Genomic DNA, 17,357 nt, shown 5'->3' with positions numbered 1-17,357 from the left:
CTAATCATCCCCAGCTTCCAATTGGCAACAACAACAACCATAACAATACGTATACAACAACAACAACAACAGCAATACTACTACTACTACTACTACAACAACAACAATAACAACAACGACAACAACAACAATACTTACTGTATACTACTACTTCTGCTACTACAACAACAACAATAATACTTATACTACTACTACTACTACTACTAGTAATACTAGTAGTACTACTACAACAACAACAATACTTATACTATTACTATTACTATTACTACTACAACAACAAAAACAACAATACTTATACTACTACTGCTGATAGTAGAGTAGTGGCCTGAGGGAACACACTTGTGTTGTGAAAAGTGTTATGAAATGTAATATCATGTAATATTTTAAATTGTATATAACTGCCTTAATGTTGCTGGACCCCAGGAAGAGTAGCTGCTGCCTTGGCATTAACCAATGGGGATCCTTAGTAAATACAAATACTACAACAACAACAACAGCAATACTACTACTACTACAACAACAACAACACCAATACTTATACTACTACTACTACTCCTACTACTACTACTACTACTACAACAACAATACTACTACTACAACAACAACAATACTACTACTACTAGTACAACAACAACAACATCAATAACATCCACAACAATACGTATACTACAACAACAACAACAACAATCCTTATACTACTACAACAACAACAACAACAACAACAACAATACTTATACTACTACTACTACTACTACTACTACTACTACTACCACTACAGGGTTGCTGGAGAAATGGAGGGGGTTCAGTGAATCATGATGGTGTGAGTAACCTTGCTTGATACCTGAAGACTTGTGTTAGCTCCCTGACAAACAATGGAAACACCCAGAAACCCTCATTATAATCCGGCAGCGTGATGTAATTTGAAAGTTTCACTTCAACAAAGTGCATTATAAAGAGGTTACTATTTCTGTATTGCTCGGTGTACTTAAGTCTAGTTAAATAAACCCCTTCATCACATTCCACGTTGTTGAAGGAAAGTTAGAAAATAAATCATGCTGACGGATTATAATAAGATTTCCACTGTGTGTAGATTCTTTACACATAGTCCTCTAGATCAGTGTTTCTCAAACTCTGATAAAGTCCTCATCATCATCACTCTCCTCTCTCACACAGGCCTTTTCTCAGTTGGGCGAAACTCTTTCCTCCACCCCTCTCTCCTCCGTCCTCTCTTCTCCATGACTCGGAAACCGATAAGTGTTTGAGTGGTCGATATGAGATGTCAATTAGTTTTAGATGTCGATTCGTTAAAGAGTGTCCTCCCCTCCTCGATAGCCACCTTTCATCTAGGATAGTCGTGTGTATGCTACCGGAGTCCTTCGCGGAAGAGTTTTGATATCTGCCACACCCCTTTTGAATCAGCTGTTGTTTTATCAGAGGAGAAAAGCTTGCACACGTTTAAAAACAATATGCTACTCATAATTTTATCTTTAAGATGTCTTGCACAAACTAACTCCATTAGTTTTTCTCACTTTACATATTTATTTATTTATTTAGGGATCAACCTCTGTAAACTTAATTTGCCTGATGACGCGCAAGTGGAGAAGGAGTCTCATTTCATAAAAGCGCATTTTTGTACACGTTCCCTCTCCTCGGTGCCTCTCCTCGATTAACTTTGACCTTTTTCAAAAGGAGAGGATGAGGAGAAAGGAAGCAGGAGCAAATCTGAGAAAAGACCTCCCTGTCTGAGCTGAGTCTGTCTCTGTCTCTCTGTCTCTCTGTCTGTCCCTGTCTGAGCTGAGTCTGTCTCTGTCTCTCTGTCTCTCTGTCTGTCCCTGTCTGAGCTGAGTCTGTCTCTGTCTCTCTGTCTCTCTGTCTGTCCCTGTCTGAGCTGAGTCTGTCTCTGTCTCTCTGTCTCTCTGTCTGTCCCTGTCTGAGCTGAGTCTGTCTCTGTCTCTCTGTCTCTCTGTCTGTCCCTGTCTGAGCTGAGTCTGTCTCTGTCTCTCTGTCTCTCTGTCTGTCCCTGTCTGAGCTGAGTCTGTCTCTGTCTCTGTCTGAGTAAATCCACCTGAGAAAAGACCTCCCTGTCTGAACTGAGTCTGTCTCTGTCTCACTGTCTCTCTGTCTGTCTCTGTCTGAGCTGAGTCTGTCTCTGTCTCTGTCTGAGCAAATCCACCTGAGAAAAGACCTCCCTGTCTGTCTCTCTGTATGTCTGTCTGTCTGAGCTGAGTCTGTCTCTCTCTCTCTCTCTGTCTCTCTCTCTGTCTCTCTCTCTCTGTCTCCCTCTGTCTCTCTCTCTGTCTCTCTCTCTGTCTGTCTGTCTGTCTGTCTCTCTCTCATCTCTCTGTCTCTCTCTCTGTCTCTCTCTCTCTGTCTCCCTCTGTCTCTCTCTCTGTCTCTCTCTCTGTCTGTCTGTCTCTCTCTCTCTCATCTCTCTGTCTCTCTCTCTCTCTCTCTCTCTCTGTCTCCCTCTGTCTCTCTCTCTCTCTGTCTCTCTCTCTCTCTCTCTGTCTGTCTGTCTCTCTCTCTGTCTCTCTCTCTCTCTCTCTCTCTCTCTCTCTGTCTCCCTCTCTCTCTGTCTGTCTGTCTCTCTCTCTCTCTCCCTCTGTCTCCCTCTATCTCTACCTAACCAACCGGCCCCTCAGGTAGTTGTCTTCTCTATTTAGTCTGACTGAACTTGAACTCACCTTTAGAATAATAATTGGTTTGAATCTGGGTCATCTGCATGCCACATGCCTGGTAACTCAGACTAGTATCATAGTAAATGAAAGTATGATATGTTACGTTTGGTACGGTTACATAAGACAGAAGGTTACTTAAGGCATAAACGAAAAGAGGGTAGTTGGTCGGGGTGGATGGGTGGGTGTATATAACGCAAACGTCTAGCAACACCAAGGGCTGCGTGTTCTAATGTCATTACGGACCATTTTAGCTAATTAGCAATTTTGCAACTACCTACTACTTTTTAACTACTTAGCATGTTAGCAAACCTTTCCCCAAACACTAACATTAACCCTTTTAGCTAACCCTTCCCCTAACCCTAACCCTAACCTTAACCATTTAACCTAATCCTAATCCTAACCCTAACCTTAACCCCTAAATTCTAGGCAAGCTAACGTTAGCCAGCTAGCTAATGTTACTGTTAGCCACCTAGCCACCCCTAGCTAACAACAAACTGGAATTCGTAACCTATCATACGAAATGGATTATGGACATCCACAAATGAATACATGCCATGCGAAATGTAATATATCATACTAAATGGAGTGCCCTGAGACCACGTTGGGTAACTTGGTCTACTTTTCTGTGTATTGTGTGTCTATTATGTAAGTTAGCTCTAGTGAGTGTCAATGTTCTCCCACTGGGCACACCACGTAATTTCAATGTGGAAATGTGGGTCATATTTGGTTGAGACGTTGATGAAGGATATTTCAACCTTTATTCACCCACTCAAAAAGACAGCCAGAGGATTGTTGAATACCTAATGTGTAATCACTATGCTTTCAACCATCTAAAAGCACAACCAAATTCCAATGGGAAAAAAAGGTCCGATTTTTGGTTTAGCTAAATCAAATCAAACTTTATTTAAAGTGCATTTAAAGTTTGATTTGATTTAGTCCTATTCTTTAACTTCAATTTTTGGTTGAGATGGAAGGGTTCGATTCCCACAGGGATATGAAAAAATAAATATTGTATGCACTAACTAACTGTAAGTCGCTCTGGATAAGAGCGTCTGCTAAATGACTAAAATGTAAATGTAATGTAAATGTAAATCCAACAAATCAATTATTCATTTGTATTATTCAACTGGAATTAAATCCAGACAAAGTCAGTGGCACAGATGGAACTATCCAAGCAGAAGATACAGTTGAAGTCAGAAGTTTACATACACCTTAGCCAAATACATTTAAACTCAGTTTTTCACAATTCCTGACATTTAATCCTAGTAAAAATGCCCTTTCTTAGGTCAGTTAGGATCACCACTTTATTTGAAACATTTGAAATGTCAGAATAGTAGTAGAGAGAATTATTTATTTCAGCTTTTATTTATTTAATCACATTCCCAGTGGGTCAGAAGTTTACATACACTCAATTAGTGTTTGGTAGCATTGCCTTTAAATTGTTTAACTTGGGTCAAACATTTCGGGTAGCCTTCCACAAGCTTCCCACAATAAGTTGGGTGAATTTTGGCCCATTCCTCCTGACAGAGCTGGTGTAACTGAGTCAGGTTTGTAGGCCTCCTTGCTCGCACACGCTTTTTCAGTTCTGCCCACAGATTTTCTATAGCATTGAGGTCAGGGCTTTTTAATGGCCACTCCAATACCTTGACTTTGTTGTCCTTAAGCCATTTTGCCACAACTTTGGAAGTATGCTTGGGGTCATTGTCCATTTGGAAGACCCATTTGTGACCAAGCTTTAACTTCCTGACTGATGTCTTGAGATGTTGCTTCAATATATCCACATCATTTTCCTTCCTCATGATGCCATCTATTTTGTGAAGTGCACCAGTCCCTCCTGCAGCAAAGCACCCCCACAGCATGATGCTGCCACCCCTGTGCTTCACGGTTGGGATGGTGTTCTTCGGCTTGCAAGCATCCCCTTTTTCCTCCAAACATAACGATGGTCATTATGGCTAAACAGTTCTATTTTCGTTTCATCAGACCAGAGAACATTTCTCAAAAAAGTACGATCTTTGTCCCCATGTGCAGTTGCAAACCGTAGTCTGGCTTTTTTATGGCGGTTTTGGAACAGTGGCTTCTTTCTTACTGAGCAGCCTTTCAGGTTATGTCGTTATAGGACTCGTTTTACTGTGGATATAGATACTTTTGTACCTGTTTCCTCCAGCATCTTCACAAGGTCCTTTGCTGTTGTTCTGGGATTGATTTGCACTTTTCGCACCAAAGTACGTTCATCTCTAGGAGACAGAACGCGTCTCCTCCCTGAGCGGTATGACGGCTGCGTGGTCCCATGGTGTTTATACTTGCGTACTATTGTTTGTACAGATGAACGTGGTACCTTCAGGTGTTTGGAAAGGTCTTGGATGATTTCTTTTGATTTCCCATGATGTCAAGCAAAGAGGCACTGAGTTTGAAGGTAGGCCTTGAAATACATCCACAGGTACACCTCCAATTGACTCAAATGATGTCAATTAGCCTATTAGAAGCTTCTAAAGCCATAATTTTCTGGAATTTTCCAAGCTGTTTAAAGGCACAGTCAACTTAGTGTATGTAAACTTCTGACCCACTGGAATTGTGATACAGTGAATTATAAGTGAAATAATCTGTCTGTAAATAATTGTTGGAAAAATTACTTGTGTCATGCACAAAGTAAATGTCCTAACCGACTTGCCAAAACTATAGTTTGCTAACAAGAAATGAAAAACGAGTTTTAATGACTCCAACCTAAGTGTATGTAAACTTCCGACTTCAACTGTACATCTCCTTCAAATGTTGATATTTGGTTGTGTTGACAACCAAATACAATTCAACATCTAGTTTGTCTACACATGTATTATTTATATGTTGGATTCACGTCTCCATCTCAACCAAAAATCTACGTTTAAGAATACAACTAAATCTAATCTAATCAAACTTTAAATGCACTTGAAATAAAGTTTGATTTGATTCAGTCCTGTTCTTTAACTTTGATTTTTGGTTGAGATAGAGATGTGAATCCAACATATGAATGATTAACTTGTGGATTCAATTTGAAATCAACCAAAGCTTTAAACCCTAGGCCTATATGTATTGTTTATTTTTAGTTTAACTCTGGGTTAAATTGAAACAATAGCTGTTGATGACTTTGCAAATGCTTTATAGGCCTAAGTAGTATCATTGATGATATATGACTTATAGATTATGGTTACATTTCCTTTGCTCTGTTGAACCTACACTTTGGAATGAATTCAATAGCAACAGTGAATCCATTTAGTTATCAAGAGATCTCTCAATAATCATTCTCATGATAGCACGTTGGTAGTAGTCAGTGACAAATATCAAAGCTAAGCTGGGCTTGGTTAGGACCCTGGATGGGAGACCAAAGGGGATCTGTAGATACATCAACTCTCCAGTAGGAGGTGCTGTCCAGCATATTGTTTTGTTTTTATAGTGGATATAATGTTGAAGATCTGATGTTGTTTTAAATGTACAAATTCAATATACTGTAATTTATACAAGGTTTGTCTATGTAGAAAATTGGTTAACCATGATGATGTAATCTTGTGGTTGAAATTTCACCCTCAAAACAACAGTTTACTTTGATTACTTTTTGCAAATCCAATGTATTTTAAACATAGATTCCATGTCGCAATACATTGGCAAATTACACTGAAACAACGCTGATTCAACCAGTTTGTTCCTTGTGGGCACACACACACACACACAAACACACACACACACACACACACACACACACACTACCTCTATACAGCGTGCAACACCAAGAGAATTTCATTGCTACCATTTTGTTGCAGGACAATAACGTTTTCTAATTTTGATTCTGATTTCACACGCACTCATTTTGCAACACGATAGGGCATGACGGAATGAGGATTAAGCGAAACCTGCTATTCCAAGTGGTACTGCAAACCCAATCAGCTATTCCAAGTGGTACCGCCAACCCAATCAGCTATTCCAAGTGGTACTGTCAACCCGATCGTAGTAGGTAAAGGATACTTCCACTCTACGATGGAGAGCGCGGCCCGGCGTATGGGGTTGTTGAGTTTCAGGCAGTAGAGCGCCCTGGGGGCTCTCTGGATCTTGTCAGACCCCTGTATCACTTTCTTATTATGATGGCTCTTCTTCCTCTGGGTCCCCGTGGAGCTGGTCGTGGAGTAGAGCGTGTCTGTCCTCGTCATCTTCGCTCCTCCGCCGTCATCCGCGCCATCCTCCGTCCACTCCGTGTCTCCTTTCTTCTCTTCTCCCTCCTCGCCCTCCTCTTCTCCCTCTCCTCCACCCTCCTCTCCTTCATCTGTGTTGGTGTACCCGTTCCGGCCATTGTCTGAGGAAGAGGAGGAAGCGGAGAGAGTTAGACTAACATCAGGAGAACTTGAGGACACCCCTCCATGGGTTAGGTTACTCCCAGTGGAGACACTCCAATGTAAAGAGTTATTAAATCAATAGTACCATGTCCCTCTCTGTTCTGTGTTTGTGTTTCTAAATCCACTGAAACTGCTAATCCAGTTAACCCCAACCTCAACCCTAAACCTAACCCTATCCCTAACCTTAACCCCAACCTCAACCCTAAACATAACCCTATCCCTATCCCTATCCCTATCCCTAACCCCAACCTCAACCCTAAACATAACCCTATCCCTAACCTTAACCTCAACCCTAAACATAACCCTATCCCTATCCCTATCCCTAACCTCAACCTCAACCCTAAACATAACCCTATCCCTAACCTTAACCTCAACCCTAAACATAACCCTATCCCTATCCCTATCCCTATCCCTATCCCTAACCTCAACCTCAACCCTAAACATAACGCTATCACAACTTCTAAAAACACCTTTTGTTTAGATGTGTCTTGATCATGTTCAGTCAGTGGACATTGGACAATTGAAGAACTAGATAAAAAATATTATTGTAATGAGTTTGTGTTAGTCCAGTCATTTTTTAAAGAGCTTTAGTAGATGTTACATTGAAATCAAGACCATCTTCTGTTTTCCTCAGGACCTAACCTGACGGACCACATACTCATCTTATAGCAACATGTTGAACCTTGAGAACTTGAAGAACTCAGGACAGATAAATATATTTGTATGCTCTGAAGGATGGTGTGTCATTCAATGCATGAGACTCCACAGTAAGCAAGGCTATAAGCAGGGTTAGAATGGTAATACAGAGTAGTTAGTAGGTGAAAACAGCCATATTGTAGAGAACAGCTGTGACCTATTTCTCTGGAGCCGGTGCAGAACAGAGCAGAGAGGAGCAGCGAGGAGCAGAGAGGAGCAGAGAGGAGCAGAGAGGAGCAGAGAGGAACAGAGAAGAACAGAGAGGAACAGAGAGGAACAGAGAGGAACAGAGAGAAGAAAACAGAGAGGAGCAGAGAGGAACAGAGAGGAACAGAGAGGAGCAGAGAGGAACAGAGAGGAACAGAGAGGAGCAGAGAGGAACAGAGAGGAACAGAGAGAAGAGAAGAACAGAGAGAAACAGAGAGGAACAGAGAGAAACAGAGAGGAACAGAGAGGAACAGCGAGGAGAGTAATTGTGGCCCATGGTTTATATAATAGTGCCTGTGGACTCAGTGCTCCCAACACACTCTGCTAACTGACACACTGCTAACTGACACACTGCTAACTGACACACTGCTAACTGACACACAGCTAACTGACACACTGCTAACTGACACACTGATAACTGACACACTGCTAACTGACACACAGCTAACTGACACACTGCTAACTGACACACTGCTAACTGACACACTGCTAACTGACACACAGCTAACTGACACACTGCTAACTAACACACTGCTAACTGACACACTGCTAACTGACACACAGCTAACTGACACACTGCTAACTGACACACTGCTAACTGACACACTGCTAACTGACACACAGCTAACTGACACACTGCTAACTGACACACTGCTAACTGACACACAGCTAACTGACAGACTGCTAACTGACACACTGCTAACTGACACACAGCTAACTGACACACTGCTAACTGACACACTGCTAACTGACACACAGCTAACTGACACACTGCTAACTGACACACTGCTAACTGACACACTGCTAACTGACACACACAGCTAACTGACACACACTGTTAACTGACACAAACTGCTAACTGACACACACAGCTAACTGACACACTCTGTCAACTGACACACTGCTAACTGACACACACAGCTAACTGACACACTGTTAACTGACACAAACTGCTAACTGACACACACAGCTAACTGATACCCACTGTTAACTGACACACACTGCTAACTGACACACTGCTAACTGACACACTGCTAACTGACACACACTGTTAACTGACACACACTGTTAACTGACACACTGCTATTTGACACATTACTAACTGACACACAGTGTTAACAGACACACACTGCTAACTGACACACACAGCTAACTGACATACACTGCTAACTGACACACACAGCTAACTGACACACACAGCTAACTGACAGCACTGAGCAGATGGAGAGAGGGGGTGGATAGGGAGAGAGAGGGAGAAAGAAAGAGGGAGAGAGTCAGAGTGAGTGATGGAGAGAGAGAGTCAGAGTGAGTGGTGGAGAGAGAGAGTCAGAGTGCGTGAGGGAAAGAGAGTCAGAGTTTGTGAGGGAGGGAGAGAGAGAGTCAGAGTTTGTGAGGGAGAGAGAGAGTCAGAGTGAGTGAGAGAGAGCGAGAGTCAGAGTGAGTGAGGGAGGGAGAGAGTCAGAGTGCGTGAGGGAGGAAGAGAGTCAGAGTGAGTGGTGGAGAGAGAGAGTCAGAGTGAGTGAGGGAGGGAGGGAGAGAGTCAGAGTGAGTGGTGGAGCGAGAGAGTCAGAGTTTGTGAGGGAGGGAGAGAGAGAGTCAGAGTTTGTGAGGGAGAGAGAGAGTCAGAGTGAGTGAGAGAGAGCGAGAGTCAGAGTGAGTGAGGGAGGGAGAGAGTCAGAGTGAGTGTGAGAGAGTCAGAGTGCGTGAGGGAGGAAGAGAGTCAGAGTGCGTGAGGGAGGGAGAGAGAGAGAGGAACCTGCACTAATAGCTTATATTAATCATATTTTTATCATGGTGGTTCCTGGGCTGCAGTGAGACTGAGGGAATCCTATCAGACACTGATAACACTGTGCTCAGTAAAACCTGTCGAGGAGCATTACATTGAGCCAAAAGCAGTAGGAGAAACTCCTGTAAGAAGTTCAAAAGGTATTAGGTTTAGTGCATCAGGACTAATAGGTGAGAACGTTTCAATGGAAATGTGCTGCTCGTCTGGTAAGCTATTAACTGTGTTCATAGGAAGGATGTCAGAGTTGATGATACTGGTGCTAAAAAGTATGTAATAGCTGTCACACAGGAACAATGTCCTTAGCTACAGCTCTATTTGTATTTGTATTTATTATGGATCCCCATTAGTTCCTGCCAAGGCAGCAGCTACTCTTCCTGGGGTTTATTATGGATCCCCATTAGTTCCTGCCAAGGCAGCAGCTACTCTTCCTGGGGTTTATTATGGATCCCCATTAGTTCCTGCCAAGGCAGCAGCTACTCTTCCTGGGGTTTATTAAGGATCCCCATTAGTTCCTGCCAAGGCAGCAGCTACTCTTCCTGGGGTATATTAAGGATCCCCATTAGTTCCTGCCAAGGCAGCAGCTACTCTTCCTGGGGTCCAACAACATTAAGGCAGTTAACAATAATATAGTCACTGGTTCAGAGCTAGCTAACCCTATTTCTATGGCTCTGAGCTAGCTAACCCTATTGCTATGGCTCAGAGCTAGCTAACCCTATTGCTATGGCTCAGAGCTAGCTAACCCTATTGCTATGGCTCAGAGCTAGCTAACCCTATTGCTATGGCTCAGAGCTAGCTAACCCTATTGCTATGGCTCAGAGCTAGCTAACCCTATTGCTATGGCTCAGAGCTAGCTAACCCTATTTCTATGGCTCAGAGCTAGCTAACCCTATTGCTATGGCTCAGAGCTAGCTAACCCTATTTCTATGGTTCAGAGCTAGCTAACCCTATTTCTATGGCTCCGAGCTAGCTAACCCTATTTCTATGGCTCAGAGCTAGCTAACCCTATTGCTATGGCTCAGAGCTAGCTAACCCTATTTCTATGGTTCAGAGCTAGCTAACCCTATTTCTATGGCTCCGAGCTAGCTAACCCTATTTATATGGCTCAGAGCTAGCTAACCCTATTTCCTGCATAGTGCACTACTTCTGAACACCAGTGCCCTTTTAAGACATAACCCTAACCCTGTTGAAGACATAACCCTAATCCTGTTGAAGACATAACCCTAACCCTGACCCTAACCCTAACCCTAACCCTGTTGAAGACATAACCCTAACCCTGTTGAAGACATAACCCTAACCCTAACCATGTTGAATATGTAACCCTAACCCTGTTGAAGACATAACCCTAACCCTGTTGAAGACATAACCCTAACCCTGTTGAAGATATAACCCTAACCCTGTTGAAGACATAACCCTAACCCTAACCCTAACCATAGAAATAGTGTTAGCTAGCTCTGAGCCATAGCAATAGAGTTAGCTAGCTCTGAGCCATAGCAATAGGGTTAGCTAGCTCTGAGCCATAGCAATAGGGTTAGCTAGCTCTGAGCCATAGCAATAGGGTTAGCTAGCTCTGAGCCATAGCAATAGGGTTAGCTAGCTCTGAGCCATAGCAATAGGGTTAGCTAGCTCTGAGCCATAGCAATAGGGTTAGCTAGCTCTGAGCCATAGCAATAGGGTTAGCTAGCTCAGAGCCATAGAAATAGGGTTAGCTAGCTCTGAGCCAGTGACTATATTATTGTTAACTGCCTTAATGTTGCTGGACCCCAGGAAGAGTAGCTGCTGCCTTGGCAGGAACTAATGGGGATCCTTAATATACCCCAGGAAGAGTAGCTGCTGCCTTGGCAGGAACTAATGGGGATCCATAATAAACCCCAGGAAGAGTAGATGCTGCCTTGGCAGGAACTAATGGGGATCCATAATAAACCCCAGGAAGAGTAGCTGCTGCCTTGGCAGGAACTAATGGGGATCCATAATAAACCCCAGGAAGAGTAGCTGCTGCCTTGGCAGGAACTAATGGGGATCCATAATAAATACAAATACAAATACAAATAGAGCTGTAGCTAAGGACATTGTTCCTGTGTGACAGCTAACCCTAACCCTGTTGAAGACATAACCCTAACCCTGTTGAAGACATAACCCTAACCCTAACCCTGTTGAAGACATAACCCTAACCCTGTTGAAGACATAGCCCTAACCCTGTTGAAAATATAACCCTAACCCTGTTGATGACATAACCCTAACCCTAACCCTGTTGAAGATATAACCCTAACCCTAACCCTGTTAAAGACATAACCCTAACCCTGTTGAAGACATAACCCTAACCCTGTTGAAGATATAACCCTAAACCTGTTGAAGACATAACCCTAACCCTGTTGAAGATATAACCCTAACCCTGTTGAAGATATAACCCTAACCCTGTTGAAGATATAACCCTAACCCTGTTGATGACATAACCCTAACCCTGTTGAAGACATAACCCTAACCCTGTTGATGACATAACCCTAACCCTGTTGAAGACATAACCCTAACCCTGTTGAAGACATAACCCTAACCCTGTTGATGACATAACCCTAACCCTGTTGAAGACATAACCCTAACCCTGTTGAAGACATAAACCTAACCCTAACCCTGTTGAAGACATAACCCTAACCCTGTTGATGACATAACCCTAACCCTGTTGAAGACATAACCCTAACCCTGTTGAAGACATAACCCTAACCCTGTTGATGACATAACCCTAACCCTGTTGAAGACATAACCCTAACCCTGTTGAAGACATAACCCTAACCCTGTTGATGACATAACCCTAACCCTGTTGAAGACATAACCCTAACCCTGTTGAAGACATAAACCTAACCCTAACCCTGTTGAAGACATAACCCCTAACCCTGTTGATGACATAACCCTAACCCTGTTGAAGACATAACCCTAACCCTGTTGAAGACATAACCCTAACCCTGTTGATGACATAACCCTAACCCTGTTGAAGACATAACCCTAACCCTGTTGAAGACATAACCCTAACCCTGTTGATGACATAACCCTAACCCTGTTGAAGACATAACCCTAACCCTGTTGAAGACATAAACCTAACCCTAACCCTGTTGAAGACATAACCCTAACCCTGTTGATGACATAACCCTAACCCTGTTGAAGACATAACCCTAACCCTGTTGAAGACATAACCCTAACCCTGTTGATGACATAACCCTAACCCTGTTGAAGACATAAACCTAACCCTGTTGAAGACATAACCCACATCTTAAGAGGTCATAATGATCATGTTAAATGTGTGTTTTTGTTTTTTCAGAACAACTGTTAAACAAAGTGATGCTAGCCACAGCTGGTCATGAAGGATGTCCTTAAAAGTCCTTCAAATAATTGGCCCTGCTCCTTTGAATGGAGAGATATTTTCTGTGTCCTGAAACAGTGTTGGTAAAAAATTATATAAAACAAATAATGATGTAAACCAACAGAGAGACAAAGATGGCCATTATGAAGCCTGGAGCTCAGTTAAGTTCTGCATGAGAGCCTCCACAAGATGTGCTGCTGCAGTGTATTTGTATACTTTAGTGCAGTGTTTGTCAAACCTGGTCCTGGGGACCCAAAGGGGTGCTAATTTGAGTTTTCCCCCCTAGCACTACACACTATCAAAACCTTTGATAAGTGGAATCAGCTGTGTAGTTCTAGAGGAGAAGCTAAAATGTGCACCCCCATAGGGTCCCCAGCAACACAATTAAGAAAACTGCTACTACGGTATATATACAGTATTTTAAACCTGTTCAGAATTAATGTATAGAGGTAGCAATACATTATTGGAGATGGTTGGTCATTGGTTATTGAATAAACACCAGGGTCGTGTTTAGTGAATGAAATGCAGAGAAAGTATGACTGAAAGAGGAAACATGGCTTTTACAACCAGGTAACGATGTGTCCATTTTCACTGCATCACACAACAATACGCACATTCATTATTTACATTTAAGTCATTTAGCAGACGCTCTTATCCTGCGCGACTTACAGTTTTCAATTATCCCCTCAAGGGTTGATTAAGTACTCACCATTATTTCCTGTACTATTTATCGTGTTGTCACACTAGATTTGTGCCATGCAAATTCAGAAAGGGAACAGGTACAGGCATTGAAGTGAACCATCGAAATAAGACACTGAATCAGACTATTTTGTCTGTGTGGCAAAATGTACAAGAATAGTCACTCATCTATAAAGGTAATTGACCAAAAAAAACGGTCAAATGTCTCACTTTTTTTTTTGAGTAAATCACCAACCGCTTTAGGCTACTGTCCTTTTGTCACAACCTGTAGGGTTTCAAAAACTATAGCCTTGATGTTTTACTTTTAGTTACACGGCATAGAGATGTGAGTTGGTTAGGTTGTCTGTCAACGTCAACGGGAGAAATGCAGGCCACAAATGTATGTGAGAGAAACAGCTGTCCACATCTGCCAAAAGGTGACGTGCAACGAAATGTAGGTCTGTCGTTTTTCTCAAACGATGCACCGTTCTCTACTCTCTTTTATCGAGAGTTGTATTCTGAATTTAGAAGCAATAGTTATAGCAAATTCTGACTTCTGACCGTCACTGAATCGACGAATAAATAATGTCCCATAAAGTTGCGCTTCTGTAGAGATCCGTTATTCTAAAAATAGGTGGTGCGAACGAAGCAAACATTGGGTAGGAAATAAATGAAACAAAATGAAAAACATACACAAAATGTACTGTATTAAAATGAAAATAAGATGTATACAGTGAATTATTGATGACAATATTCTTACTTTTGCGATTGTCCTCATACATGTCGTGTATTGTTGCCTTCAGCTGATCGCAGAGAAATGCATTATCCTCAGACAGGAGTTCACTTTTTCACTGTTTATTCCACGTTTATATCCCAATAGAAATATCTCCAAGTTTACATGTTCATATATTAAAAATAAATACACGCGAACTTCTTTACATTTTCAATGGAGTTCCAGCTTCACTCCATAATTATTTTCATAGTAACGTTAGATCAATTAGTAACCATTTGAATAAAGCGGGAGTACACAAAAGGAGAATCCGTCGACTTGTAGTGATTTTAAAAGACTAGTGTTGATTCTTCTAAAAATAAGAAATATATTTCCAATCCTTTCACATTAATCTCACTGGGCTTTCTCTATTCACTGTCTGTCTCCGCATTTAAGCCATCAATTCAGGATTAAAGAAAACATTTAGTCGTTTAAAGGGGAAGGCAGCCTAGAAACTTATTAAAGGCAGGGATGCGCTCGGCGGCAGAAGGTTAAATTACTCGACGACAGAAAATTCTGCCCTTTGATGAAGTCAGCCGATTTTGTAGCCTAATGTTATTGTAACAAATTGCTGTTATTGCCTTCCTTATTAACACTTTATTAATAATATGAGTAGCATAAGTAGCATACAAATTAATCACTGAAACATTAAGGCTTTTTTAGGACTTTGATGATATGACTACAATATTCTCTTTGAGATTTTATACACTTCAATGGATAGAATCTTCTCATAATCAATATTCAACCATTGATTGACTCCACATCTAACATGATGTTATTTCTCCTCTATGATGATGCCACATCAGGACTCAGTCAGCAGGTGTAATCTGATGGAGAGAGTAGTTCTCTCTCTCTCTCTCTCTCTCTCTCTCTCTCTCTCTCTCTCTCTCTCTCTTTGTCTCTCTCTCTCTCTCTCTCTCTCTCTCTCTCTTTGTCTCTCTCTTTGTCTCTCTCTCTCTCTCTCTCTTTGTCTCTCTCTCTCTCTCTCTCTCTCTCTCTCTCTCTCTCTCTCTCTCTCTCTCTCTCTCTCTCTCTCTCTCTCTCTCTCTCTCTCTCTCTCTCTCTCTCTCTCTCTCTCTCTCTCTCCCTCCTCCCTCCCTCCCTCCCTCTCTCTCTCTCTCTCTCTCTCTCTCTCTCTCTCTCTCTCTCTCTCTCTCTCTCTCTCTCTCTCTCTCTCTCTCTCTCTCTCTCTCTCTCTCAATTTCAATTCAATTTCAATTTAAGGGCTTTATTGGCATGGGAAACGTGTGTTAACATTGCCAAAGCAAGTGAAGTAGATAGTAAACAAAAAGTGAAATAAACAATACATATTAACAGTTAACATTACACTCAGAAGTTTCAAAAGAATAAATACATTTCAAATGTCATATTATGTATATATACAGTGTTGTAACAATGTGCAAATAGTTAAAGTACAAATGGGAAAATAAATAAACATAAATATGGGTTGTATTTACAATGGTACAATGGTTCCTCATCTCTCTCTCTCTCTCTCTCCCTCCCTCCCTCCCTCCCTCCCTCCCTCCCTCCCTCCCTCTCTCTCTCTCTCTCTCTGTGATTATGGACTGAGTAGAGTTCTTCAGAAGAGGGATAAGACTAAACCACGCACACCATTTCTCATCAGTCCAGTAGCCAGCCTCAGCACATCGGTCCAGTAGCCAGCCTCAGAACATCGGTCCAGTAGCCAGCCTCAGAACATCGGTCCAGTAGCCAGCCTCAGAACATCGGTACAGTAGCCAGCCTCAGAACATCGGTCCAGTAGCTAGCCTCAGAACATCGGTCCAGTAGCCTGCCTCAGAACATCGGTCCAGTAGCCAGCCTCAGAACATCGGTCCAGTAGCCAGCCTCAGAACATCGGTCCAGTAGCCAGCCTCAGAACATCGGTCCAGTAGCCAGCCTCAGAACATCGGTCCAGTAGCCAGCCTCAGAACATCGGTCCAGTAGCCAGCCTCAGAACATCGGTCCAGTAGCCAGCCTCAGAACATCGATCCAGTAGCCATCCTCAGAACATCGGTCCAGTAGCCAGCCTCAGAACATCGGTACAGTAGCCAGCCTCAGAACATCGGTCCAGTAGCCAGCCTCAGAACATCGGTCCAGTAGCCAGCCTCAGAACATCGGTCCAGTAGCCAGCCTCAGAACATCGGTACAGTAGCCAGCCTCAGAACATCGGTACAGTAGCCAGCCTCAGAACATCGGTCCAGTAGCCAGCCTCAGAACATCGGTCCAGTAGCCAGCCTCAGAACATCGGTCCAGTAGCCAGCCTCAGAACATCGGTCCAGTAGCCAGCCTCAGAACATCGGTCCAGTAGCCAGCCTCAGAACATCGGTCCAGTAGCCAGCCTCAGAACATCGGTACAGTAGCCAGCCTCAGAACATCGGGTCCAGTAGCCAGCCTCAGAACATCGGTCCAGTAGCCAGCCTCAGAACATCGGTCCAGTAGCCAGCCTCAGAACATCGGTACAGTAGCCAGCCTCAGAACATCGGTCCAGTAGCCAGCCTCAGAACATCGGTCCAGTAGCCAGCCTCAGAACATCGGTCCAGTAGCCAGCCTCAGAACATCGGTCCAGTAGCCAGCCTCAGAACATCGGTCCAGTAGCCAGCCTCAGAACATCGGTCCAGTAGCCAGCCTCAGAACACACCCACGTATGCCCGAACAGCACACGTTTATTGAAAGTGTTGGGCAGGAGCAACAACTTGCAGCATGACCATAACATCCAATCCAATCTTGGTTAAATTAATTCCCAAATCTATAGAACATTAGGTCAAAGAGTTTAGATTAGGATTGAAAAATAAATTAACAAAATAACCAAAGCCAAATAACCTTTGAACTTGGTAGG

General features: G+C 42.7%; 1 protein-coding gene across 1 annotated transcript in view; it reads right to left on the bottom strand.

Annotated features, from left to right (window-relative positions):
- cacna1fb (calcium channel, voltage-dependent, L type, alpha 1F subunit) overlaps window positions 1–14,858 on the bottom strand; it is a 204,206-nt gene extending 189,348 nt beyond the window's left edge. The window contains exons 1-2 of the mRNA XM_041845927.1: window positions 14,513–14,858; window positions 6,672–6,996 (exon numbers count right to left, since the gene is read on the bottom strand). Coding sequence (XP_041701861.1) covers window positions 6,672–6,996; window positions 14,513–14,534 — 347 coding nt within the window. The 5' untranslated portion in view covers window positions 14,535–14,858. The remainder of the gene's footprint in view (window positions 1–6,671; window positions 6,997–14,512) is intronic.
- Window positions 14,859–17,357: the final 2,499 nt, after the last annotated feature.

The sequence above is a fragment of the Coregonus clupeaformis genome, chromosome 24 (assembly GCF_020615455.1).
Source record: "Coregonus clupeaformis isolate EN_2021a chromosome 24, ASM2061545v1, whole genome shotgun sequence".
NCBI lineage: Eukaryota > Metazoa > Chordata > Actinopteri > Salmoniformes > Salmonidae > Coregonus > Coregonus clupeaformis.
Note: the sequence above shows the minus strand (reverse complement) of the source record. Positions and strands in the feature narration are given on the sequence as shown.